Raw genomic sequence first — 26,256 nt, 5'->3', positions numbered from 1 at the left:
TCAGGTGTTTGCTTTCATGGGTACCTGATTTCCAAAAGAAATATAAACAAACACCTCTTATATGCTAAGAAATATTTTAAAAGTAATTAATGGCAAATTGAAGAAGTTTGTGGCTCTTGTATGGTGAGTGTTGCTGCAGAGAACTGTCAACTTCTTCAGTCCCGCATTTTGGAGTGCTGCTCAGAAATGTGACATCCAAAGGGCTAATCCTTCATCATTCCGAATGCCATCCCACAGTGGGAAGCCAAAAGAACATTGAGGCTGTCTTCAGAATATAGTCCTGTAAACTAGAGGCTGAATCCTGCTGCACGGTGTCCCTGGAAGCTGTGCTGGCTGCCTGGGGACCTGGAGTGGCCAGTGAGGAGCCGTGGCCCTGTGAGGGCACATGGGCAGGTGGCTGCAGGCTGTGCTGCACAGCTCCCACCCACAGGACACCTTCTCCAGAAAGGGGGAAACATTTCCAGTGTTGTTCTTATCTAAACGGGAACTTAGATCTGTACAACTCCATGCTTGTCATACTCTCATTTTGGAGAAAATGGTGGTAGATGGGTCATACTATTGGAAATATTTATTTAATTTTTAATTGTAGAGCAAAAGGACACTGTAAACATATCATTGTGCATATACTTTTGTATGAATTTTGTATCCTTTAAAAATCCGTTTTGCTTTTTTTCCTGTAGTGGATTTGTAAATTCTCTCATCCTTGCAGACTGCTGGAATTCTGAGCTCGGGGCTGGAACCTCATTATCAGGCATTGCCATGCAAGGCAGTGCTTACTTAGCCAGCCAAATAGCAGCTGAATTGCACCTTATCAGCTGAGCTCAAACACAGCGCATTTCACCACCCGGGTGGCTGAAACGTGCTTCTTTTCAGATGCCTTTTCAGATTCATGGCAGACTCTTTGCATATGCACCAGCTGCAAACAAGAGTGACTGCTGTCCATAGTTCTGCTGTCTCCAGCGGCAGGGAATGAATGTCGCAGCTGCTGGAGTTAAAGGCATCGATTATCAGTGTAGTACCAATCATTCTCCATGATTCTGCATCACTACAAATCCTTGTATTATTGCATTTATAACACATAAAGTTAGTGTCAAACGCATAGTGTTTGAGGAAAAAACCCAACCCCCTTTATTTCTATATGAGGGTGATGTTGACAAACTAGCAAGGTAAATAAATTTGTAGAAAACCTGCCAATCACAAAACCGTCCAAGAACAGCTTTCAGACCAGTTAACCTATCTTGTATTCACTTAGACACCCAACAGGGAGCTCAGTAAGCACACATGAATTCTGTTTGAGGAGGTTTTGTTTAGTATTTAACATAACTGAATCCCAGAGCAGTTAAACTCTGGCTGAGACACCTGGGAGCCATTAATTTCCCCGGAGACTAAAGACTGGCTTTTGGGATGGCTGATGATTGGCCTTGCATCACTTCCTCAGGTGTTCTGCATGCCCCCGGGGCTTCTAAGTAGCCAGCCTGGTACTCGGGGCTCCTGCCTGCTCTGCGTTGTTGCTGCTCCAAGGGCTGCATACCAGGACAGCTTCTCTGCTGCCAGACCTTCGCCTGGTTCTTGCCCACACTTCATCTGCCCTTTGGTACCCCCTGTGAACAACAGAAGTAAGAGCCAACAAATCCAACTCTATAATTCCACCTGCGTTCATTTGTACATCCTATTTGTAAACCCAGAGGAGGAGGCAATGTAACACAGCAATTTGGAAACTGAATTGGTAGGAGCAACTCTCCCATGGAGCAAGGGAAAGTATTTTTTTTGTTATTGCAGTATCAGGTTCTGCTCCAGTTCATGCTGAGAGGACTTAATGGGCTTGAATTTGTGCTGGTCATATTTGTGTCTTTCTGTTACTGACATTGCTTTTATTCCTTTAAAAAAACATACTTTGCATGCGTTATCTAATTTGTATCTGAAGCCTTTTGATGTCACACAAGCATTTATTGCCATTAAAATTGTGCCTGGGGTATCGATATTTTCAGGCTATTTTGTGAAGTGGCCTTTTAAACAAGGTGGTACGAAGGAGGTTTAATTTCAGCTTTGTTGTCTTTGGTTGAACCTTGTATACAAATTGCAGTGATTAAAGAAGGTCTAACTGCAGGAAACACGGAAGAATAAAAATGAGAGGGAAGCTAAGTGATGTTTGGACACTGAATTTTCTCTCAATTTTGTCTATTAGATCAGCCCTTTAGCAGACACCTCTGCTATGCCTGGGGGTGGTTACACCTTTGCGTTACTGGGCTGAAGTCCATATTACCTTCACAATCTCTTTAAGGCAAGTTGTGTTTGTGTTCACTGTGCCTTTAACACAACCTGCATCCTAACAGAGAGTATTGCTTCTTTACTGTTGTATTCCAGAAATACACTTTTGTTTCTTCAGTGAGCAGCTTTCTGGCAATCCCTCGCTTTCTTGAGGATGAGATGGTGCTCACAGAGCACAAAACAAGTTTATAGATAGGCCAGAGTTAACTGTATGACTTTTTTCAGGCAGTAATGGACCTCCACTCCTATTTGAGTCCTAGTATAGCTTTTTAAGAAAAATGGAGAAGAGTGAAATAGTTTTACAACTTCAGCTTGCCACATGGACCACTGACCTCAGCTAATATAACCTAAACTGTAAATGCACCTTGCTGCTAAAGCCACTTCTGTCTTCTCCACAGCAGTTTTATGCTCTTTTAAGATATAATATACCTGAAAATGAATTTCTAGAAACTTCTCAGCATGGCTCTTTGTCTTTATTCAAATATTATGAAGCCCGCTTCCACTGCTGTGTGAAGAGAGGCAGTTAGTTAGTGAGGGGCATTCTTCTCATGAGGGCTGCTTGTTACTTCCATGGGATGGGTAAATCTGAAGCACCTTAAATTGGCACACATCTACCAGAATTTTTAACATAGCAAGAGCAGGGTAATTAATTTCTAACATTAATCTATGTAGTAGATCTGAATTTCAATATTTTTTGTTTCCAAATCATTATTTGACTCTTATTATTTGATAGTTTTATCTCAAGGACAGTATTTCTCAACCAGGAGTGGAGAAGTTCTGAGATCAGCATAGTGGATAGCAGATGATGCCTCAAGATGTAGGATAATTTCTGTTTATCAGTGTCTTTTCTGTGGTTGATTTAGGACACTACTGGTCATATTAACAAGGTCTCTAATTTGGATACACAGCTTTATAATACAGGCTACTGGAAGCTATAGATACTTCAGCTGAAGTGGGGATTCTGGACAGTAATATTTAAGACTTAGGATGAGATGTGTTTGTTTTTTGTTGGGTTGTTTGTTTGTTAGTTTTTTCCAGAATAAATGTTCTTGGCACCTGGGGGGAATGGGGTCTCACACCATGTCTAAAACTGAGCCTGAAGAAACAAATGTATGCAACATTCAGAGGACATCTGAGGGTTCCTGTCCCGAGCTAGTGATGCTTTATTTTTCTGAAGGTGAAGGTTCTATGGCCCCTATTACTTTAGTTTAGCATGGTTGTCCATGCTGCTGCAAATTCAATCCCAAGGGCCTGGATAAAGAGTCCCTTATCTCTTAAATCTCTGCTGATTTGCAGTCTAGTGTTGGCCCAGCCTCATTAGACAAACAATAACCAGGTACACTCACTTATAAAAAGTGAAAATAAAGTAGGTAGCAGAATGTTCTGAATTATTTATGTTCTTTATTCTTGAGGTGAGACAAGTATAGGTTGCTTTAGAGATGAAGCTTCACTGGTTACTGAGTGTTTAGAAATATTCTGCCTCCTGAGTTGTCTAAAAATAAATTTGAATGTTCTGTTGCTAAAATTTATTAATAGTTTTGACTTGTAAGCATAAAAGGCAACTTTTATTTACTGAACTTAGATTAGTATGTAAATACAGATTTAACATTGTAAATGGAAAACTGGAACAGTGTCTCAGATATTCTGTGACTGCCCTATTTATTCTAGCAGTTAAAGCAGCATGAGACTAGAGGCTGCTAGTAAATTGTGCCTTTAGGATATGAAAAATTCAACTGCCTAATAGCAGTAATTTTAAAATAAATATTCTATTAGTAATAGAGTTACAAACATTACTCCAGATATTCTTTCACTATGTATTTCATGAACGGGACTTTTCAGTTTTTTCTAAACATTAGGTAAATAGAGACCTTTTATTTTAATGTGAATTTTTTTTTCTTAGTTTTTGATCTATTCAGACCTCATCCGGTGCACAGTGTTTCCTCTAAGTGTCACACTTTTGCAATTGATCCCTTCTTTTCATGCTGGAAAACCTTTCTGGATTCTTGGTTCTGGGTACTGAATAGACTGTGAAGAAACATAACCCCTCCCCATCTTTTCCTTGCTTTAGGGCTTACTTGTGCCAGTTTCTAGCTTTTCATATCTTGGTTATATGCACTTGAACACCTTGACTTCTGACAAAAATAACACTTTCTTGTCAGCTGAGACCACAGAATTATTTTTGTCAGCATCTCTCTTCCTTCTGTCTTGAGGGAAGAGGGGAGTTTTTTTCTACCCTGTAATCTGATTTGGATTTGCCTTGAAATGCTCATCAGGTTGTTGAAAACAACCTGTGAAAGATGAGAAATGGAGATGAACTGTGGGAAAAGGGGTAAAAAACAGGAGGAAGGTTACTAGTGTATTTACTATATCAAGCTGCTTGGATTCTTATGAAGTCTTTTTGATATCTTGGTTAAAATAGAACAAGTAGTACAGGACAATTTCCTTTCTTTTGCCTGCCCATGAGTGTTGTCCTTATAAATGCGATGGCTTCCTACTGGCAGGAGGTGAGTGGCTGCCTGAGTCTGGCTTCCTTATTTTTCAGCACAAACAGGTGGCACATCAACAGCTTTCCCTTTCTGTATCAATGGTTTTTAGCAAGGTGAAACTTGGCCTTCTGAAAATCAAATGTCCTATTTTAGTAATTCACCGTAGGATTCTGGACATCAAAATGGGACAAATTGCTGTTAACTTCAATAAAAAGGAGGTTTTTGTCAGGAGAGGTGAGCCAATGCCTTCAACTCCTAACATGACTATTTGGGAGTCAGCTGTTAGAGATAAGATATTAAAGCAGTCAAAAAGATTGCCTGTTTTCACATTGACTGGTCCGGGTGGAACTTCCCTTGCAGAATCACTCATTTCTCAAATGCTTTGATGCATTTTATGTATTCAGGCCATTTTTTGCTGAAAACAGTATCTTGGTTTTCATTTGGTATATTAGCATTTAGAATGTCTTTCAGTTTATAACTACCTATACACTGATATATCAAATTATTTCTCTGCATTTTCCAGGTTTTTAATGAAAACTAAATTCAATACTGAGCTCCATAAATCCCCCTACTTTATTATTTCCTTTGTCTAATTTTTCTTTTGTTTTCAATGCTTCATTTAGATTTCAGGTCAATTTTTGTTTATAACTTCTTTCATGCTTACTTCAAACAGTTATTTCAAGTAAAACAAAGTTTTGCTGAAATTCAGATGGTATTGCAGTGTAAGATAATAACACAAACAAATGATTAATAAGAATCAAGTAGTGCTGCTTTCTCACTTTGTGGTGCAAAGCTCCCAAAGTAATTCTGAAACTGGAGCCTCTAGTTTTAGTATGCAACCAGATGCATCTGGGAGATCTTGGTCTATGCTGATACTCATGTGCAGCAGCCAGAAATTACTGAAGAATTCTGGTCAGCCATCTTACCCTCACTTACTTCCACTGCAAGATAAGTAGGCTCCTTATGAAACCCTGGACCACGGCCACCTGCCTGTTATTCCCACCCAGCCAAAAGGAAAGAGGCTCAAGGGAGGCTTCTGGCCAGGAGCAGTGGTAGTTCAATGTGTGCCTAAATGTGAGAAAGATACAAATGACCAAGACAGAAGACTACATGTTTGCACTTGCAGATAATGTGGAACTCAGTTCTTTTACTGCAGGAATTGAGTGGGTCTAGCTGGGACATGAGTCCTGAGCATGGCTGGCTCAGCCAAGACTCTAGTGGACCTTTGGTACCCAGAAATGAGGGCAGTTCTTTGCTTGTGCTTGAACCTCTTTCTCCCTGTAGCATTTAAAAATGCACTCAAGAGCAATCATCAGAAGTCAGGAAAACTTTAAGGACCAGAATTGATGAATCCACCTTTTGTTATCCTTGTTTGTTACCTTGCACTAAGTGGGTTGGTGCCTAGGGCTCATGGCAGCTATTTTATCTGTAAGAGTAACTGAGGGAGAGGGGATGTGTGTATTGATTTATTATTTTTTGTATTTCATTAATTATCCCCTAGCTGAGAAACACAAGTAGTTGAAATGCAACTGTGGTGACACCAGGAAGTAATTATTTCAGGAAGTTTGCAAATATGCCCTTATTGAACAAATTGAGGCGGGTTAGTTTTGTTTGTTTTAAGTAAAGCAACAGGGAAAGAATTGGAGAACAGCCACCTTCATAGGATGCAGTACAGGATATAAGTAAAGAAAAAAATATTATTATGTTACCAGTAAGGAGACAGTTGTCTCCTGGAAGAAGAGAAAAACCATGCAAAACCATGGAGTTTTGGGTCCCTTTTGGAAATGATTCTCCTTCATACTTGCTGTTCTTTTAATATGTTTCTTTTTTGTTTATTTTTATGTCACTGCTTTACAGTATTTTGAAAGGGGAATATATGTCTGAAAGGTTTTCTTAATAGAAAATCTAAAGGAAAAACTGCATCAGCAAATGCTTATTGATGTGTTTAAAAAAATAAGTGATCTAGATTGAACATTGTGAAAATCTAAGCTGAGATCTGTCTGCCACATCAGTCCTGATGAAATTGTGGAGGGTGGACTGAGGCGACTGTAAATTGGCCCCTCTTTCAATCCTGATACATCTGTGTGGTATGGGGAGAAGAACAGAATAGAAATAGGACAAACTTCCAGTATATCTTCAGCAACTGGTTATTTAATGCACTTCATATTTGAGGTATAGACTTTTCTTTTTTTTTTTCCTTTTTTTCTTCTCTATTAATAGCAGGGAAAAAAAGCCCATGTAAAAGTAGCTTTTGAACAGCAGCAAATTTTAGGATTGAAAGAAAAGTTGAACCTCTTCCAAGAAATGACTAAGGTCGCTGTAGGAGGCTGAAGAAGGCTGGTAAAGAGTACTATGAGAGTAGGAAAATGAATGTGCAAATATTTCTGCCTTTTGCTGCAGCAAGACTGTGCTGACCATGAATTTTGGCTTTGAATCCATTTGCTCCTTCTCTTTTCTCAAGTGTGTAGTTCTTTCAGAGAACTATTTTTCTGGAATGGTTATGTGGATTCTTCGCCATTTGGAAGAATCTGCTATATGAGATATAGCAGAGAAACCAGTATGTTTTCAGTGAAATTTGGTTCTGATATTCCACTGTAAGATCCTATGACTTAGAAACAATTTAAAACTGCAGTGTATGTTTTTCAGATATTTAGAACTTCAATTATCACCTTTAAAGCATATGTATTGTTTGGATGTAAATTTTGGATTACGGAGTGTTGGATTGCTCCTATTAACCATGTAAAAAAAAGATTAGATTGATTTGAGCAACTAGCCTGAAGTGTTTTTCTTGTTATTTATGAATCAGAACAGCGCTTGTTTTTCTGTATCTCTGCAAAGGCATCCCAACTGTTGCTTTGTGTGCTGTACCACCAATCCTGGCTGGAGGCAGATGAAGTGGGAATGTGGATAATGTAGTGAAGATGGTTTTCTGTTTCCTTTATCTATTTTGCTTTTCCACTTTCAGCTTTTGCTTCAGTGTTATGGTTGTTGTCAGCCTGAGAGTGGATAGCCTGTGGGCACAACTGAATTCTTACTCACTTATCACTCCATACATGTCACAGATAAAAATGTATTTCTATGAGAAAGTGTTTATTGTAGTCTTGATCAAACTGCTCTATGTTCATTTTGATGGTTGATGATATCCAAATGATCACAGTGCAAATTGTTAGTTTCAGTCTCTTTTGATTTAAATTAGGAATGAAATTCTCTCTAATTCTGTTTGGTTGCAAGCAGTCTGATACTTTGATAGCATGTTTGTGTTGCAACCTGCCCTCTCCTCCAGCTGCTCAGGTATAAAACAACCAAATGTTGGCCTGAGGAGGCAGAGGTGCCTGATACTGGTGAGCCAGTGTTTGCACTGAGGTTGTTAAACAGAGAATTCGTATTTCCTGAGAAATGGGACCTGCATGGCTGTGACTGCCCAGGTAGCCATAGAGCAGGAGGGACCTGCTGGGAAGGAAGCACTACTGAGGCAACTCAACCTAATGTCACTCTCCCATGAAATATTATTTTAAAGAGTTAAAGCTCAGCTACAATGTCACCAGTCCTTCGGAATGAGGATCTCTCTTTTAATTCATGCAAAACTTGCTTGCTGCTAACCGGAGTTTGCATTGTATTAAAATGTTTTTGACATATCAGGGAAGCTTTGTGAGTTCCTGCATTGGTCAGACCCAGGAGCCTCATTGGTTTGCCAGCCCCAATAACACGCAGAGGGATGAAAACCAAGCCAGGTGTTTGCAGCTTTGTGCATCTTTAAGACGGGAAACAAATGTGTTCCCAGATGACCTTTAGCAGCACTTGTGCCTTCTGAGGAGGTAACAAGTAACACCTGCCTCATCCCATCCTTGCTGGGCAGTGGCACATCTCTTACAGATCATGGAGCTGGATCCTACATTTTGGACCATGATTTTCTTTGTCTTTTTGGGTGCATGCAATGCAAAATGTTGAGCTGTTCTTGGCATGTTCTGCAGCCAGTGGCTGCTCAGGCAAATGCCTGGAATAGCAGACATACTGCTTGTTTAAAGAAAGAAAAAATGTGAATTAGCATATTGACCTTACTGAAACATGCAAATCATTTGCTAGGCCTCAATTTCTGAAATGAATTCCCATAATGTCTGTATTATTCTTTCAGAAATTATTAAAAGGATTTGTGGGATTATTCTGAGCTCAGACAGCAATAAGTGTCAGGGTTTTAACGGAGGAGGTGTGGAAACCAGCAATAGTTATAGACTATCCTGAATAACCATGTTACTATTTGGCTCTTGCAAGGCTTTCTCACCCAGGACTGTGTTGTGCTTTTTTCCCTTCACAAAAATGTTAATAGTACTTTTAAAGGGTTCTCTGGTAAAAAAAGTTTTAATATATTTTAAAAGGATACAAAAACTCTTTTTTTGGTTTTTTTTGTTTTTTTTTTGTTTTTTTGAAAAATTAAGTTAGCAGCACTGCTTCGAAAATCAAAAAGGAATAATAGCTTTTGAATTTCAGAGGATATTGTGAACTCTGGTGTTTGTGTTGTCTAGTTTTGGAGTTCGTCACACTTGTTAACTTAAAATCACTTGCATTTTAAAAAAATTTAAGTTGTCTGAATGCTTATTGGAAGTTATTACATATTTTTAAACATGATTTAAAGTGCAAATAAAATTGAAGTAATTACAAAGTACTTTAGCGGAGAACAAATGGAAAACAATGCTATGCCATGATGCGTTCTCTATCGTTTCTAGAAGTCGCTGAGAGTATTCTGCTTGAACCTCTTCTGAGCGCTCTGCTGCTTGCGTAGCGAAAGGACAAAGGACTGGCAGTAAGGCAGAACATGCCATTGCGCTGCTGTCTGCACCTGCCTGTCAGATTGCGCCTTGCGTGTCGCAGGTGCCGTGTTTATCCATCACGGGGCGAGCAGACGAGACCAGCACCTTCGCGGACCGCCCTTGGGAGCTGCGGGGCGCGGGGTGGCGGCGGCTCAGCCCTGCAGCGGGGCTGGGCTGGGCTGGGCTGGGCGGGGGCGGTACAGGGCGGTGGGAGCCGCCGGAGCCGCCTCCCGGGGCGGGACGGGCCGGCCGCGGCAGCGGCGCTGACGGGAGGGCGCAGCCGGGGCCGCCGCGTCCGCAGCATCGCGGCGCGGTGGCGGCGATGGAGCCCTGGAAGCAGTGCGGGCAGTGGCTGATCAGCTGCAAGGTGCTGCCGCCCAACCACCGGGTGACCTGGGACACGGCGCAGGTCTTCGACCTGGCGCAGACACTGCGCGACGGCGTCCTGCTCTGCCAGCTGCTCAACAACCTCCGCAGCCACTCCATCAACCTCAAGGAGATCAACCTGCGCCCTCAGATGTCCCAGGTGAGGCCGCTGCCCGCGGTCCCTGCCCGTGTCCGTGCCCTCCGGGCTGTGCTCGGGGTCTCCGCGTGCTTTGCCTTGCGGCTCGTGGCTGCGCGGAGCGGGACCCGCGGCTGCGGGAGTGGGATGTGCCCGCGGCCGCTGCCCGGCTGCAGCCCGGAGCCTCCGCGCCTGCAGGGCGCCGAGCGGGGTCGGAGCCGGGGCAGTGCTCACCGAGCACCTTCCCTGCCCGCTGCGGCCGCCCAGCCCGGGCTCGGCGTGTCCCGTCCCGGGTGCAGCTGCAGCGCCGGGCTGGCGGCTCCCGAAACCTCCGTGAAGGCGGGAGTCCCCCGCGCCCGTCATGGGCCGGCCGTGCTAAGGAGAAGTTCCCGCTGTAGTGCCAGGGTCAGCAATTTAACATCTGTGCGCGTTACTGTTTAATGGGAGCGGATTACAAATCAAACGACCTCTTGCTTGTGGTTTTTCTGGCTGCTGCTGGGGAGGCTGGTGGGGAGGGAGAGCAGCGGAGGCCGGGCCGGGGGACTGAGTCCGCCCGGAGCGGCCAAGGCAGGGCAGGGGCTGCGGGAAGCGGCGGGCGAAGAAGCCCTGATAGCGCCGGTCAGCTGCACTTACCAGCTTTTTGTGACTGACAGAGTTGAATGGAGAAGAGACTGATTAGTCGTGAGAAGTCGTGATCTTGATAGCTGGTTGCCTGTGTAGTACTATTTTTCTATTTTTTTTTATTCAGGCCCTTTTATTTTTTGGCTTTTTAAGTTGATATTTGGAATCATTATTTAATGCCTAAGTTTAATTCCTAATTTAGTCCTGTTTTAAATGCAATTTTTAGTTTGGACTGATGTTTTGTTACGGTGACTCAAAGTTGGTTTCAGATATCGAGATAAGATTATATTAATAATTCAAGAAGAGGCTATATATACTTGACTTCCTGTCACTGCTTCATGCACACCTATTCCTCGGCAGAGATGGTGGCAGCTAAGCAGATGTCTGGGAGGAAACTAACTTCTGAGCCTGCCATGGGTTTTAAAACACTGAGAAATAGATAACACTGGAACACTTCAGTGTTGTGGTTCTCTTTTTTATTTATGGTAACACAAATTGCCATTCACTTTTAGCATGCTGGCAAAAAGCAGTAGAGTGAATTATTCTACTTTGTCTGTGTCTCTGTCAATGTTTGCTTGCAAATCCAGTTATTTTATATCTTATTAATTCTTTCTTTCAGCTATGTCTTGCTACCAAGGTGGCATTTTGTGGAAGTTCAGAGTGCAAAAAGGAAAAATGTAGTTCATCTATTCAGAGTCAAAGCTCTGAGACTTGCACTAGATATGAATGGTACAAAAGCTATCTCCGTCTACTTGAGAGCTCAAGTGCCTGCTTGAATGACATGTGCTGAGGGAATATTTCATCTGAGGGATGGAGCACAAAGGGTGGGCTTCTCAGAGTGGTAGAAATTCAGTTCAGTTTTTCCTCTGCACCATTACAACTTGTGACTTTCAGCACTTGCTAGACCAGAGCCTTGGTTTATATTTTTTTTTTTTTAGTGAACTAGAAATGTGTTGTCATGATATTACACAGTATTTTTGAGATGGCTAACTCATTGCATCAGTTTGAATTCTAGGTTAATGTTGATTATTTGGACCACTATTACTTAATTTTATTTTTGATGAATTAAAACTACAGTCTTCTTCTGTCTAATCTATTAAAGTTCTCTGTCTTCTTTGTTAAAGTAGTTTTGAGAATCAAGATTAATATTTATTTCTCTAAGTATATTTGAACTATGGTATTCCTGAGGTGCCTGCACTCCACAGTGCTGCAGACTGCTCTCTCCAGTGGTGCACTCTGCCCTATACAGATTTTACCCTTTAAACACAGGGAACTGCTGCTGGATCAAAAATCTATAATGGACAATTCTACATAGTGTTGACTTTACTGGGAATGTTACCTTTGTGTTCTGCAAGTTCAAGATCCGATGATCTTAGTGAGATTCTGTGGTTTTTTTGAAAAGCAGACTCCCTTTCTGCTGGACATGATCACTTACATGTAAATTTCAAAAACTGTTGAAATTGAAATTCTATTGGTTGCTTGTAATTTGTGGCTGCGACTGTAAAGAGCTTGTAGCAATAACTCCTGGAGAAGTCTCCATGGTTTGAAGATGATTCAGTTGGTGAAATGTGCTTGGAGTTGTGCCCTAATCTGAGTTTTGTCAGTAAACTAATACTGCATCATAGTAGATTTCCATCGTAAAGTTACTGTATCCTAGGATCTTGGGGTCTTGGAGAAACGCTAGCTAGCTCACCTTTCCTGGTGGGGTAGTGAGTTACAGGCATTGGAGGCAGAGCAGGGTTGGCATTAGGATGGAAATTGTCTTGTCCACTGACTGCAGAGTCTGTCTGGAGCTGCTGCTGTGCCTGTGCTGCTTAGTTGAGCTGTTTGAACTTCATATGGCCCTTATCCCTCATCTTCTAGACCTGAGCTGCAGCTCCTGTACTCTCTGATCTGATGTTTTCTTCCAGTAAGTCTTAGAATGGGTCAGGGGACTCTTACTGCAGGGTTTTTAATCAATACAGAGACTGAGAAGGGTGGACGAAGGCTTTGTGAATGAGCCTCATTGAGGCCAGGCTGTTTGATTTTTGGCCTTGTCTCTTGCTGCAGTTGATGTTTGTCAGGCCTTTCTCTATGAACCAAGTTTTCGTGTCTTGGGGGCTATTTAAAAATGCAGCAGCTCCAAAGAACAGGAAGGTGAGAGGTTATGCCTCAGGCAGACCTGGGAGTAGGTGTCAGTCGTCTGATGTAAGTATCAAGTCTTTTCCATTTTGTTACATATTTATTTTTTCAGAATAAATGCAGATCACACATCAGTGATGCTCCCTGGTAGTCTTTGGTAACCCCTTATAAGCCACATGAAAAGCGTGGAGGGATTGTGACTGATGCTGAGGTGCCAGCTGCTGCTTTTTGGTGGAGCTGAATTCAAACAGGAGCACTGTTGCTTTGCCACGGCAGGAGTAGAAACTGAGACTGATGCTCAGCATTGCAATACAAAGGTGCCTGACGAAATGGCATGGGCTGTGTTTTATGGGCTGGCTGTGTGGGGAACCACATGCCTTTGTCCCATCACCAGCCATGCACCTTGAGTCTCAGCTGTTCTCGTGGGTGGATGTTTATGTGTTCGAGATCTGTGGATTCTGCCCCTTTACCTTTTTGGAGATAATGCCTGTGCAAAAGAGATGTCTCAGTGGCTTTAGGCTGTAAAACATTGGGGTTTGAACCTTTGAATGCTGGCTGTTTTCATCTGCATTACTGTATGTTTATGAAAATATGTATATTTGGTTAGAGGAAGTTGTCCTTTGAAGAACAGAAGCTGATTCAGTCAGTTACACTTTCCAGAAAGTGAGCCTCAGATGTTAAAAGTATAAACCTTGCATATATAAAAGCTAAGCAGTGTTGAGCCTTTCTATTCTGGATTGCCAGCTCAGTGCTGCTGGGCTCCTGTGTGAGAAGCTGGTGTGTCTTGGTGTGAGGTCCCCTATGAAAAATTACAGGGCTTTGTATGAAGTTGGAAATTCAGGTTCAGGGATATGCATGTCCAGGGTTTTTTTTCCACTTTGAACTGAGCAGGAAAATGTTGATTCTATTAACAGCTCTTGTGTCAAGCCTCAAACTCACTTTGCTGTTTGAACTCCCACGAGCTAACAACTTGGGTTACTTCAACCTGTGTGTGTGCCATCAGAAAAGGAAATGTAAGAGATGGATCAAGTAATACCTTTTGGCCTTTAACTGTAGGGGAGGCTACAGTTAAAGGATTGTGAAAGTGGTTTTATTGCAGGCACCAAACACTTAAACACTGTAGCTGCAGGGAATGGAGCTAGAAGAGGCAATGTGCTAAATGAATAAGGAGGTGTGCTGGTGTGTTGCAGGGTTCCCCTGAAGCGGAGCATTCAGTCCCTGGTGACAGTGAGACAGAGGATGGAGCAGTGAAGCTCAGTCTGGGCTTCAGAGCTGTTCACTGTAGTCATTCACTCGCCTCAGATGCTGCCTCTTGGCTAATGTAGGCTGGCGAAAGTAATAACGATAGAAGTGATCCATAACAGAAAGTACTAATCCTAATATTTAATCGTCATCAGACAAGAACTTAAGTAATTTATCACCAGAAATGTAAAACCTAAACCAAAGGATTATCATGGATTTGTAGAAGATGTCATCTGTTTAATGCTTATCTTTTATCTTTAATACTTTGCAAGCTAGTTTTGAAATGATTTTTGCAAGGCATTTAGTTAACTTGTGAGAGATTGCTAAACAGGAAAACAGCACTTAATGCAATACTGTCATGGGAGTTTACCTAAAGGGGATGTTGACATAGATTAAATATTAAAAATAACTATTTCCTATTATTCTAATAAAAATAAACAAAATATCCCTCACTTAGTATTAAAAGTTCAAATACTTTCTAATTTTAGAGAGTTACTTTTTTTGGTGTGGCCATATTGTCCAAAGGAAGTTAGTTATCTTTGTCATCCGTGTCATATTTTGGTGTGGTGACAGAGCTTTTGTGCAGGAGTTTATTTTTCTTGGTTCCAGTGGTGTCAGGTAGTCTCAGGATGTGGGTGTGCTGAGTGAGACAAACCTCTCTGTTTCCTCTGATCCTGCCTTTGGCTTGGAGCTTCCCCATTCCCCCCAGCTGATAACCCTGATCTCCTGCCCCGTGTACAGCCCCTCTGTGAGCTCCTCACAGGTGTCTATGCTGTGTTTTCTTGTTCTCTTAGGTGCTAGGAAGTGCCACAAAGATACTGTATTAGATTAATACAGGTTTTCTGAAGCTGTAAAAGTTCCTGGGCTTGAACAAAAGTTTAGAAACTGGTTCAGTTTTTGTCAGTGTAGAAACAAGAGATGCATTTAACTGTCCCCTATTCTTGAATTATTTGAATCTTACTGTATATTCACATACATTTAAATAATTCAGTCTTTTAAAAAATATTCTTTTAACTTTTCAAATGTTTTCAATCAGTTTGCTTGCATGTTGGTATTTTGGTCCATTTAACATCTTCACCACATTTAACTTTATTTCCATAATCAATTTAAATGAAAACTATATTTGCTATAACATATATTATCCAGAAAAGGTATATTTATCCATGTGTGATATGTACATATGCATATCTTATGTGTTGGACTTGAGAAAATATTTTGAACAAATACTTGATCAAAGCAAAACCTTAATATGACCTCTGTTTTGTTCTAAGAAAAGACTGATGAAAAAGTAGTGACTTGATTTTTCTAGGTAATTCTTCCTACCTTAAGGTGAAGAAAATAGCTTTTGAAAACTGATGTAATGATTTTAATTGATTCACATTGATTCTTTTTTGTCAGAGGGAAAGAAAAACTGTAGTTGTACTCTATGGTAAAGCTTATTTTTATTAAATGCAGAATATGTATCTTGCCAAGAGGTGTCTCAAATGTTCCCTTCTGTACAAAATTTCGGTGTATTGGCAGCTATGTAATGCATTAATAGAAAATATTCGTGCTGGTTTCTCACAGAGGCTGTAGTATCTGCAGTGGATGATATAAATTAATGTCTTTGTATGGCATGCTGCTGTGACATATGGGAAAAGCCAAGTTTTATTCTGAACTTGGTTTTACAAAGGTGGGAGACCTGTGATAGTGGCAAGTTGAATGACTGCTTATGGAAAGAAACAGATCAAAGGGGTTAAAGAAGAGAGGTATGTATATAAAAGGTAGGATTATAATTAAGGGAAGCAGTATTAACTAGAGAGAATGCTCATAAGAAGTTAGGAAGCTGAATTGGAAAGGGCATCAGCAAACAAGACGCTTAAGAATTTAGATTTTTTTGCAAGATAAGTACAGAAAATCAATCTTGGGTATGTATTACTCTTTAATGTGTTATTCTTTAATGATAATGAATAGTGGCTTTATCACTGCTGGCATGCAGTGGCTGTTGTACTGTGCTGCCTTAGGCCTGTGAGGTGCACGTTATTTGCCAGGCTGCAGCACTGCACATCAGCCTGGGTGACCAGAAAACAGCAGCACAGTTTGTGCACTGGGGAGATAGAGGGTCTTGGATTTCTCATATGCATCTCTTTCTGCTCTCCTTTGAAGATCAAAAGAGTTGATGAAGTCATAGTTGTAAAGAAGGAAATACAGAGGGTAAGGAGAGAAAGGGCTGCAAGGAGAGGGAGAGGAGAGGCAGCAGCCAGGGGTGAGGAGCAGACCCTGCAGGGCTCATGGTGGTGCATCCAGCCTGGCCATGCCAGCAGGGAGCTGCCACAGCGAGCCTGGCTTTCACTGTGTCGTGTAGCTGGGATAACTGGGAACAGCACTGACAGGCTGCTGAGAGGCAGGGGCACAAAGGGCTGCTGGAGCATGGTTTGATATTGGTGAAATAGAGGAGAGCCTTCTCCTGAGGCTGTGTTGGCTCCCTGAGCAGCAGCTGGCCCAGAGGGGGACAGGACAAGTGCTGTGGCTGCCAAGGAAAGCTGCTGGGGTGTGCTCCCCTCTGTGTGCTGCCACATGCCAGGAGAGAGGGCAGTGACTGTCCAGACCCGAGTGTGTCACTGCCTGGAGCAGGCAGGGAAGTCCTGGCTTGTGCCGTGATTGTGTGGGTATCTGAGTACAGAGGAATATATATTGTTTTATTAGATCATTGACAGTTTTATCTTCCTTATGTTTTGCTTTGTATAGAGGTGTCAGTTTTTGAACTCATTCTCCCAATATTAGAATTGTACCTCAAGTTTTTTAAAGACCAAACTGCACAAAATCCCCCCTGAAAAACCTTGGATTTTTTTCTTTTCCTTTCTGTTGCTGTGAAACAGCATTGCAGTACTTCCATCTCATTCCATCAATACTTCATAGCAGTGCTTAGTACTGCCTAATATTGTATTATTTCAGTATTTCAAAAATTCAATTTCACAGAGAAGTATGAACTGATATGCAGTTTATCAAATGGCTATTAATTTATTCCTCTGCACTTGGCATCATCTGGAGCTACCTTTTCTCTCCTCTTTTGCTTTGATAAGTCGTGTTTAAGACTTGAGGCATTGTGAAATACCAGCTGTTTGCTAAGACTTGTGATGTGTAAAATGCAATTTGAACTGACAGCTGTATATAAGGCTTTGAATTTTTATATTTAAGAGAAGGATGTTCTCTCAAAGCTCAGTGAATACTATTGGCTTCAGTTCACCACACTGTCAAGTGAGAATATATCTTTTGGAAAAATATCGGTCAATAACCCTTTCTCTGTCATCCTGTACTAAATGGCAGTAGTGGATGTCTTGGTAACATGAAACACTGAAGGACTATTAGTAGGATATTTGTTTCTTTGTATATTCATAACATGAAACATTAGACACAAATTGCATACTATAGAGGTATTGTAGCAATTTGTATAAAAGCCACTCATGCACTGTTTAAAATGCTCTTGCAGGCCTACAGATATGGTTCAGCTGTTTTATATTACAATCAAAAATATTTTTGGCCTTTACTTTCATTCAGAATTTTATTTTATAATTGGTTAGTAGGTATTCAGTTCATCTGTCAGTACTTTTTTTTTTCTCATTCTATCCCTGAAACTTAATTTAAATCATATAGAGATTATAGTATGATAGCATTGCAGAAAAAAAGAAAACCAAACAAAAAACCAACCAAACAAAGACATTGTGGCTATAATCAAATATTTTCTGAAAAAAAACTCTGACCAACCCAAACAAAAAACACTCAACAATGCATGGCATTTTTAAAAGCATATTTTTAACTGGTAAAGCTTAGCAGAACAAGATGATTTGTATTTCCAAAATCCTTAGATATGCCCTTTAATCCTTGGTACCATCAAATTTACCTTTGTTTCTGAGTTGTATAATGGTATGCCCTATATAAGCTATACTTAGGGTATTTTGTACCATTGCTCGTTCCTTCACTCACACTGTTTCTACATGGAAAGAAGCCCGAGAGTCAACTAAAATAGAATGATTAGAACTTGGCCCTTAAAAATGTTAGTTGTCAAAGCAGTCTGACTTCACTCTTATGCGGGAAATTTGATGCATTAAGAAATGAACATGTTATTTTGCTTGCACACACTCGAAAATAAGATACTGTAATAATTACAGCATCATCATAGCTTGTATAATTCCTTGTGCTCTGCTTCCATGTTAGAAGCTAATATTTAAGTTGTACTTATGTGCTCCAGTGACTGATTTCAAATTCCCATTAACAGTTGCCTCATGTAGCAGTGATGCCTTGTATCAGCTGATAAAAGGCCATGAGGGCCATGGTATTTTTCCCTCTAAATTGCTCAGGATCTATAAGTAAGGATGTATGATTCCAGCACAGAAAAGGTTAAAGGCAAATGGAGAACCACACCTTCTCTGCATTAATGTCCCCTCAGATTTTAGGTATCTCTGCATGGAGGTGTGGTGATGGCATAGTGCTGCCATGTGAATTGTAACTTGATGTGAATACTCATTAATCCCACTTATCTCTGTAGGATTTAGATAGAGATCTGATTTTCTTTTTTCTGGAAAATAACTAGGGTGTAGGAAGCACCAGAGAGAATGTTGAAACTATTGCTATTGCCTGCGGCATCTTTCACTCTCAAAATAGAAAGAGTGAGACTCCCTGCAGTGCCCTTGCAGGCTGCTGCCTTTGGGCTTATGGTCAGTTGATGTGTGCTTGGTTGAAAAGGGATTTCTGCCAAGCTTTTAAAACCTAACTTATATCGAGGCAGCTATTTTGAAAACCTCTTCATGCTACTTTGTGGCTCAACTTTTGCATTTCACAATAGTACCAGGTTTGCTAAATGGTGTGAAATTGTGTGCGGAAATATTTAGGTTTCACTTTGTCTTAATGGTTTACTCTCCACGTATGTGAACAAACTGATGCAGGGTGTCAGGTTGGATCACATTCTCTTCTGAATTGGGAAGTTCTTATTTTTAAACCTTGTTGAAAGTTCCTGCTGAGCTTTGATTTCCCACTTTCCTTTTCTCTCTCTTTTTTTACTTTTTTTTATGTGTGTGTATGGATCTTGATTAGCTTTTTGGGTGCTTGATGTGAAGTAACAATTTTTGGGCTATACCCCAGAGGGTTTGTTTGGGGTGTGTGTGCTTCCTCTTAGCGGTGTTTGGTTTCACTGAATTCTTAGAACATTTTTAAAAGTGCAGAACACGTTAAACCCTAAGTCGTCTTTAACAGGTGTGTCATGTCCTGAGGTTTTATGGGAATCCTAAGCAGGGTTAACTTGAGCCATTTTCTTTTGAGTTCTGCCTGTCCTGATCTTTTTCTCCATCACAAAGAGGGCAGTGCACATTTACCCACCACCGTGCCTTGATGTTAATCACTACAAGTAGTCATGAGAGTTATTCAGGGTCTGTGTTCATTCAGTTTGCATTTGTGGTTGGCAGCACTGAATATGGTGATGCATCTTCTCTGTGGATTGTGCTGAGGCCCTTGGTTTCACTGCAAGTATGCTGAACAGATGGCACTCTGTGTAAAGCTGAGGTTTAACTCCCCAATTGTTCCCAGCGATGCCTTTGAGCAATATTGTTGGTTAGAAGGACTGTGTCTCAGAAAGTGCTGGTAGCTGCTGGTGCAGGTGAAGCTCTATGAAAGTGACTCCTGTAATCCTACTGGAATGCCTTATAGTTCTATCATAGCCCTATAGTTTCCCTTCCTGTTGAAGACCCTGGTAAAATGAGCAGCTGAGCTGACAGTCTTTGCTGCCTGGGACATTTATCTGTTAATGCAGAGGGTGGTGGGAGAGTGTGGATGTTGGGATAGCTGGGCCATGCTGCATACACGGTGGGCTGCCCTCCATGAGAAGCTCATTGGAACATATTTCAAATTTGTGTGTCTTCCCAGCTATAATTGCTTAGATTCATAGACCCCTGGGGGAATCTGCTTAATTTAAACTATCTGCTTTCTCTTTTCTGAGAATGTAGGTTTTTGTAGCGGGGAAGCCCCACAGCGCATCACATTATTTCAAGAGCACAAGCTCTGGCAATATTAATGTAATGTGGATTATTCTCTAGTGTTAAAAATACCTGCTATGAAGTTAAAAAAAATACATAATTTAAAAAAGAAATTGTAAGTTATTTGCCATGACCAATGGAAGAAACATAGGAAAACAACAACTAATTTAAAAGTCCTGAAACAAGAGGGAGATTGTATTATGTAACCCTGTCTCTTAGCACACCTCACTAGAAATAGGCCTGAGGAGTAGATCCTTCCATCAGTAGAACTACAGTCACTGTGAGTGTGTGTGGCCTCTGCTTAGCAGCAAAGAAAGGCTTAGGTGTTCTTTTTTGGGGCAAAATTTCTGCCTTGGTGGGATTTGTCTGTGTATGTCTTCTAAAGGTAGTTATATTGACGAAGGACTTGTTCTTTCTGGCACAGAACCCGTGTCCATTTCCATGCAATAGAATTTTAAAAATGCTTGTACAAATTTGTGGCCCAAACTGCAGGACCACAAATATATTTTGCTAAATGTTTAGGTTTTGAAATCACTCCTAAGTGATATATCTCTTAACTCCAGTGAGAAACAAGTGATTTCATTTAATGTTGTGTCTAATCTAAAATTTGTGGTGGAGCAGTTCAGCTAGAAAATTAGCCCTGAAAATGTCATTCTTGGGAGATGTTCTTAAAACTATTTGGAAAAGAAATGTGGTAGTACTCAGCTCTTCCTGTTTTGTGCTGAAGAGTATTAGAGTTTGTCCTCAAAATCCAGTGTTTCAATAAAGTCATGTTAAAGTTTAATGAACTTAAAATGCCTTTCATCTTGATTTGAAAGAACAGTAGAATTTGAAGTGTTAGGATTTCTGTAGAATATTTCATTTTCCTGACGAGTCTGCTAGTGACAACATTTTTCCAGTCTTCCCTATTTCTCATATGACTCAGGTGATTTGGTGTTGCCTATCAGAAACTCAGACTGCTCTGTGATTAATAAGAAGTACTGCTGTGATGGGTCTGGGGCTTTAAAAATTTAGTGTTTTCCCCACCTTTCCTTCTTGTCTATAATTCTCATTTATTTTGACTCATCTGTTCTGCAGCTTGTTTGAGCTTGTGCTCTGTCCTCTCAAACTGGTCTGTATTACTTTCACCTTCTACGTTTGCCTTCCCCTCCCACTTGTGTTTTCTTTTCCTGCCAGTGCATCTGTTTCCTCTTTTACTTCTATCCTGATGCTCTTTCTTCTGTCCAACTGTTTCCCCTGTGCTGTTGTCTTTGCTGTTCCTGTTGGCTTCATCCCTCTGCCGATTGTCTGAAATCTGTTTCCTACATGGGAAGGAGCGCGTCTCCTCCGGAAGCTGCATGGATGAGTGTGCTGGGCATGAAGGCTCTGCTGGAAGTTACACTTTTAGGACCAGTGAAAATGGGATTCAAGGGACCAGACAGTGCTTGACCAATGAGCTCGTGTTGGGCTGTTTTAAACTGCTTTTCAGTGACTACTTTTGGTAAATGGTGTTTGCTTTGTTTTTACTGGCTATTTTAAAAAAATTGTCGCCTTCCTGTTGCAGTCAAAACTTTGCAACAGATGTGAGGGTGTCCCCAAAATTGTTTGCTGCTTTGCTCCAGGTGACTGGGCAGATGACTCTGGTGGAGTAATGAGTATAAAAGCTAATGCTGGCAGCCTGCAGGGTGAATCAAAAACTTGTTCATTTCAAAGGCAGCAGCACCCGATTCCTACCCTTGTCACCAACCTCTGGAGGTTTGTGCCACCACGCCAGTGCTTAAGCAATATTATTCTGTAGTTGTGTCCTGAGGGAGCAGGTGGGGATAGGAATTATTTTTAACCACTTCTCAGATTGATTTTTCAAGGTTGCTTGCAAGGCAGAAATAGCCAGTCCTGCTAGCTAGCACATTGATCCTGCATCTCCTTTGTGTTGGACATCAGTCTCAGTGGTTTCTGTGTCTTTCCTGTGAGTTCCACTCACTCTTCAGAGGCTGATAGACATGATAATTATATTTCTACTTCCCAGACTCACTATTTACACTCAAAGTGAAACTGCCACTGCACTGAGTATCTGTAATTGTGAGATACAAGCTGCTACACAATGATGTCCCTGAGGGCTCACCTTGACAGTGAATAGTTTTTCTTCAGGTTTCTGCAGTTTTGCTTGTTTGCTCTCTTGGATAGACACAGCCTTCATAGGCCTGGTATAATTCAAGGAAGCTGCAGGCAGAGAAGTGGCTGATGCCTAGCTGGATATTCCATGGAAGTGGATGTGCTGTCCATGAAAGCTCAGGAAGTTCAAGGCATCAGTGACCAGTGACTGTTCTGTAAATGTGCACCTTTTGTCTTGGTTTGGTCACATTATTTCTCTACTTGGGGCTGAAGCAGTTCAATGTTATAATTTGTGAGTTATTTCTTTAAAGGTTCTCATGGGACCAAATGATATTTTTTTCATGCAGTTCCTCGGTTTAACGGAGAACATACATTTGAAGAGTAATTATTGTCATACTCATCCCTTTATGCTGACTGATGTTATGGTTTCATATAATTTGAAGCATTAGAGCAACTTTAAACTATTTGTTTCACGATGAGCTACTGATGAGAACTTAATCCAGGTCAATGACTTTTGGACTTTAGTATTGGATCTTAATCCAGGTCAGTGATTTTTCTACTTTGATATTGGATCTTTCATAACTTGTGAATAATTTACCTCAGATACCCTTTCAGAACTGAAATATGCTGCTGTGAGGAAGTGGCTTTTGCTTAGTTTTCTATCATGCTTTCCTCATCAAATTTCTCATTGTAATGTCTAGCCTGCTCTTTTATGCTTCCTTTAACTGTATGTAATTGTGAGAATGACTTTAACGAGGGAAATTCCTTTTAAAATTAGTTCTACTCTAGTTTAGTCATATTCTTTTCCAACCATTATAATTTCTCTGTATTTTCTTACCAATTATTAGTGTCTCAAGTGGAAAATAAACTAGGGATCTTGAGTGACTGTAGATTTCACTGGGAGGACACATGATGAGCAAATAATTTGTATGTGGTTTTTTTTCTCTCCCTCAGCTGGCTTTGAAATGGGTACTTTTTTTTTTTTTTAATGAAACGTTTTAAGTTTGCATAACAGTAGTCACTGACAAAAAAGAAGTAATTTCCATATTGTTGTGCTAGGAGGTCCTTGGATTTCCTATGCATATTCTTCAGTGTCCTCTATTGCATACAATAAATTACCACATTTAGCAGACAGTAACTTGACTTGTTTTGACAGATAAGGAAATGGGACAATTTACTTTTTGCTAGCTCTCTGTAGCTGTCAAAAGAATTAATGAGAAATACCCTTGAGTTGCAAGGCATACTGGTATTGAAAAGAGAATGTCATTCCAGTTTATTGGTCCTCCTGACAGCCTTAAAGAGTCATTTTCCCTGTGAATTGCAAGGAGCAGCTTTGTACAAGCTTCATGCTGTGTTTATTGATGGCAGGGTGGGTGCCTTGATGGATGTGTGGGTACCTTGTGTCTCCTCCAGAGAGAGAGAGGGAGCTCCTTTCTGCCCTGGGGACACTCTCCAGGCAGGTGGGAGGATGAGCAGAGAGGCCTGGGAGAGTTTGGCAGCTTTTGTGTGGAGGTGTTTGTGTCCTGATGGGGTGGCCTCTTGCTGGGAGCAGATCTGGACAGATTTTGGTAGAGCCGTGAGTCACGTTCAGAGGATCAGTTTGGTCACTTGTGTGTGGCACAGCGGTTTTCAGCCCAGGAACAATGAGTCACAAACTTGTGAGTTTCCAGTCCTTGCTAAAGAAAATAACCACGTAGCTGCTCTTGTGGTTTCATTTAGAAATAAGTGAGCTGTGCAAGAGTTAAACAATTAGACTGACTAGGTCAAGTACTGATTTCTGGTTCTTTTTTTTTTTTTTAAGAATACAAATTGAGAAGTTGCATGTTATTGTCACAAATGGAAAAATGGTTGTTTCTGAAAAAAAGTGAACAGGATCTGAATAAAAATATTTCCTGAATCCTATAGCCAGAAAATTAGTTGAAGAGTCTATTCTAATTGTTTTGCCTAATTAGTCTCCTGTCCTTGTTTCACATAGCCTCACTTATTCTGATCTATTAAAAGGCTGTTGCTGACTATTTTTTCTATCCAGCTGTTCACACTAAATTATCGTCTTGCAACAAATCAACAAGTTTGTCTTCTGCTACGTGGACCCCACGCTGCTAGTCTACCTATCTGACTTAAAGGCAAGAATTAGCCTTGCAGTATTGTTGTGTCCATTTTTCTGAAAATCACTGTTGTTCCTTCTCCATTGCCGAGAACCGTCTCCATAGAGAGGCAGAGGAAGATCTGTCATTGTTATAAATTCCCAGTTACAAATTGTGTATGTATTGATTTTGTTCTTCTTTCTAATCTTGTCTCAATAAGCTATTATGCCTTTTAAAAGATAGTCACTAATCCAGGATCATACTGTGTTTTATGTAGATTTCATTTTATTTAGCTGTTTAGTTTGTAGAACAAAAAAAAAAACTAAACAAAACTAGACATAAAACTAGGTTTTCTAAACAAAATTTAGGCTTCCTAGACATTCTTACAGCTTAGCTCCAATGTTTGCATTCAATATGTTATTTAATAAAGTCACCAAAGGAACCATTTGTGTTGGATTGATGTTCTGTTAGGCAATTAGTAAGCTGATGCTTGTTCAGAGCCCTGGAAATATGTTACAGCAGCTGCTTGTACTGCTTTTGTATGTGTTCTTTTTTGTATAATAGGTTTAAAAAAGTATTTGCCTACAGCTCACAGGCAGATGTTTTCACTGTCCCTGTGTGAGGTTGTATGTTTTTCTTTATGCATGCATCAGTACCAAAACCAGTTATGGGTTACTGCTCATGCAGAAATTTTTAGCCATGACAAGAGTGACTGTTGATTTTTATGTAGATTTGTGTAAATAAGCAGTATCTGCTGTGATTTTGGCATGCCTTTTTAAACTGAATGTTATTGATGATATTACGTTTAAGATGACAGGGATGTATTTATACAACCAACTTAAATTGTATTGTTCTAAATTACTCATAACACTGCTGCAAAATTACTAAATGTTTAATCTGTTCTACATGCATGGCCATCTTAGATTTTAATAGGATTAATTTTATGAATAAAACAGGGTCTCTTCACTAAGTTCAGAAGACTAGCAGAGCATTGAATGAGGACTTCCCAAATTAGAGGTTCTTGAGTTGCCTTGGTGGATTAGTTTTTCTGACACTGTTGTGTGTTTCTTGTAAATCTAAGAAATGAAAATACAAGCATGAAACTTAGAATAATCATTTACACATTTTTTTCAGGAATGAGGAATACTCTTTAGAGGTGTTTTTAAAATGCTTCAAGAAATTTGCTTTTCATGAGGTCACCAACGTTTGCAGTGTTGTTCTGAAGTCATTCAGCTGTGAGTCAGTAGCATAAAGACTAGGATGAGTTCTTCACTTTAAAATTATCCTTAACACAGTTCATCATCTATGGATGAACGGTGTAAATTGGAATAATGTACCAAAACTCAAAGCACATCGTATTTAATAATTAAAATTATTATTTTGGTGCAATGTTCTGTACTCTTCCCAAGGTGATTGAGTAGCAAGAGAGTGGAAACATCTGGTGGCAAGATACTTGTACTTGTCAAGGTGCTGGTGGCAGAGTGCCCCGGGGGGTTATTGAAGTGGGGCTTTCATGTTTGTGCTCCATCAGCACCCCACAGAAATAGAATATATTTTTGCAGCCTGTATTGCAGGAACTGCCAATGTACAGTAACAGTAAAGCTTGTGCCAGTATGGCTTGAGGGCCTTTTGCACTGCTGAAGGACTTGGTCACCGTGGGATCAGAGGCTTGGGGCTCAGTGGAGACACTAAGCTTGCTCTGCAAATTGGGCTCCATGCTGCTGTCTTGTTGAAAAGGCAGCTTGCCTGTGTTGTCTTCCATGGTCTCCCATGGACTTTACCTGCTGAAGGCTGAGCAACAGATCTTATCACAATTGTGTTGGGTTCTTTACTGAACCTGCCTTCATGTTGTTTATGATGAGCTGTTTGAAGCAACCATCTATGTTAGTTATTTAAGAACAGTTTTCTTAATTGGATTGTAGAAAAAGATTAGTATCTTAAGACTCAGCACATGGTATGGTTCAGTAATGCAGACTTCTCACTGGTGCTCACATATTCCATTTAAAATCCCAATTGTACTGCATTAAATTG

At 40.6% G+C, this 26,256-nt stretch overlaps 1 protein-coding gene across 3 annotated transcripts in view; it reads left to right on the top strand.

Moving 5' to 3' along the window:
* The first annotated feature begins 9,802 nt into the window (after window positions 1-9,802).
* Window positions 9,803-26,256, top strand: part of VAV3 (vav guanine nucleotide exchange factor 3) — a 145,897-nt gene continuing 129,443 nt past the window's right edge. For all 3 annotated transcript variants that reach the window (XM_014885387.2, XM_014885371.2, XM_088170092.1), the window contains exon 1: window positions 9,803-10,085. In XM_014885387.2, the coding sequence (XP_014740873.1) occupies window positions 9,882-10,085 (204 nt within the window). In that variant the 5' untranslated portion in view covers window positions 9,803-9,881. The remainder of the gene's footprint in view (window positions 10,086-26,256) is intronic.

Source organism: Sturnus vulgaris, chromosome 9, assembly GCF_052056855.1.
Source record: "Sturnus vulgaris isolate bStuVul1 chromosome 9, bStuVul1.hap1, whole genome shotgun sequence".
In the NCBI taxonomy this organism is placed as follows: domain Eukaryota; kingdom Metazoa; phylum Chordata; class Aves; order Passeriformes; family Sturnidae; genus Sturnus; species Sturnus vulgaris.
This window is presented reverse-complemented; position numbering and strand designations above follow the sequence as displayed.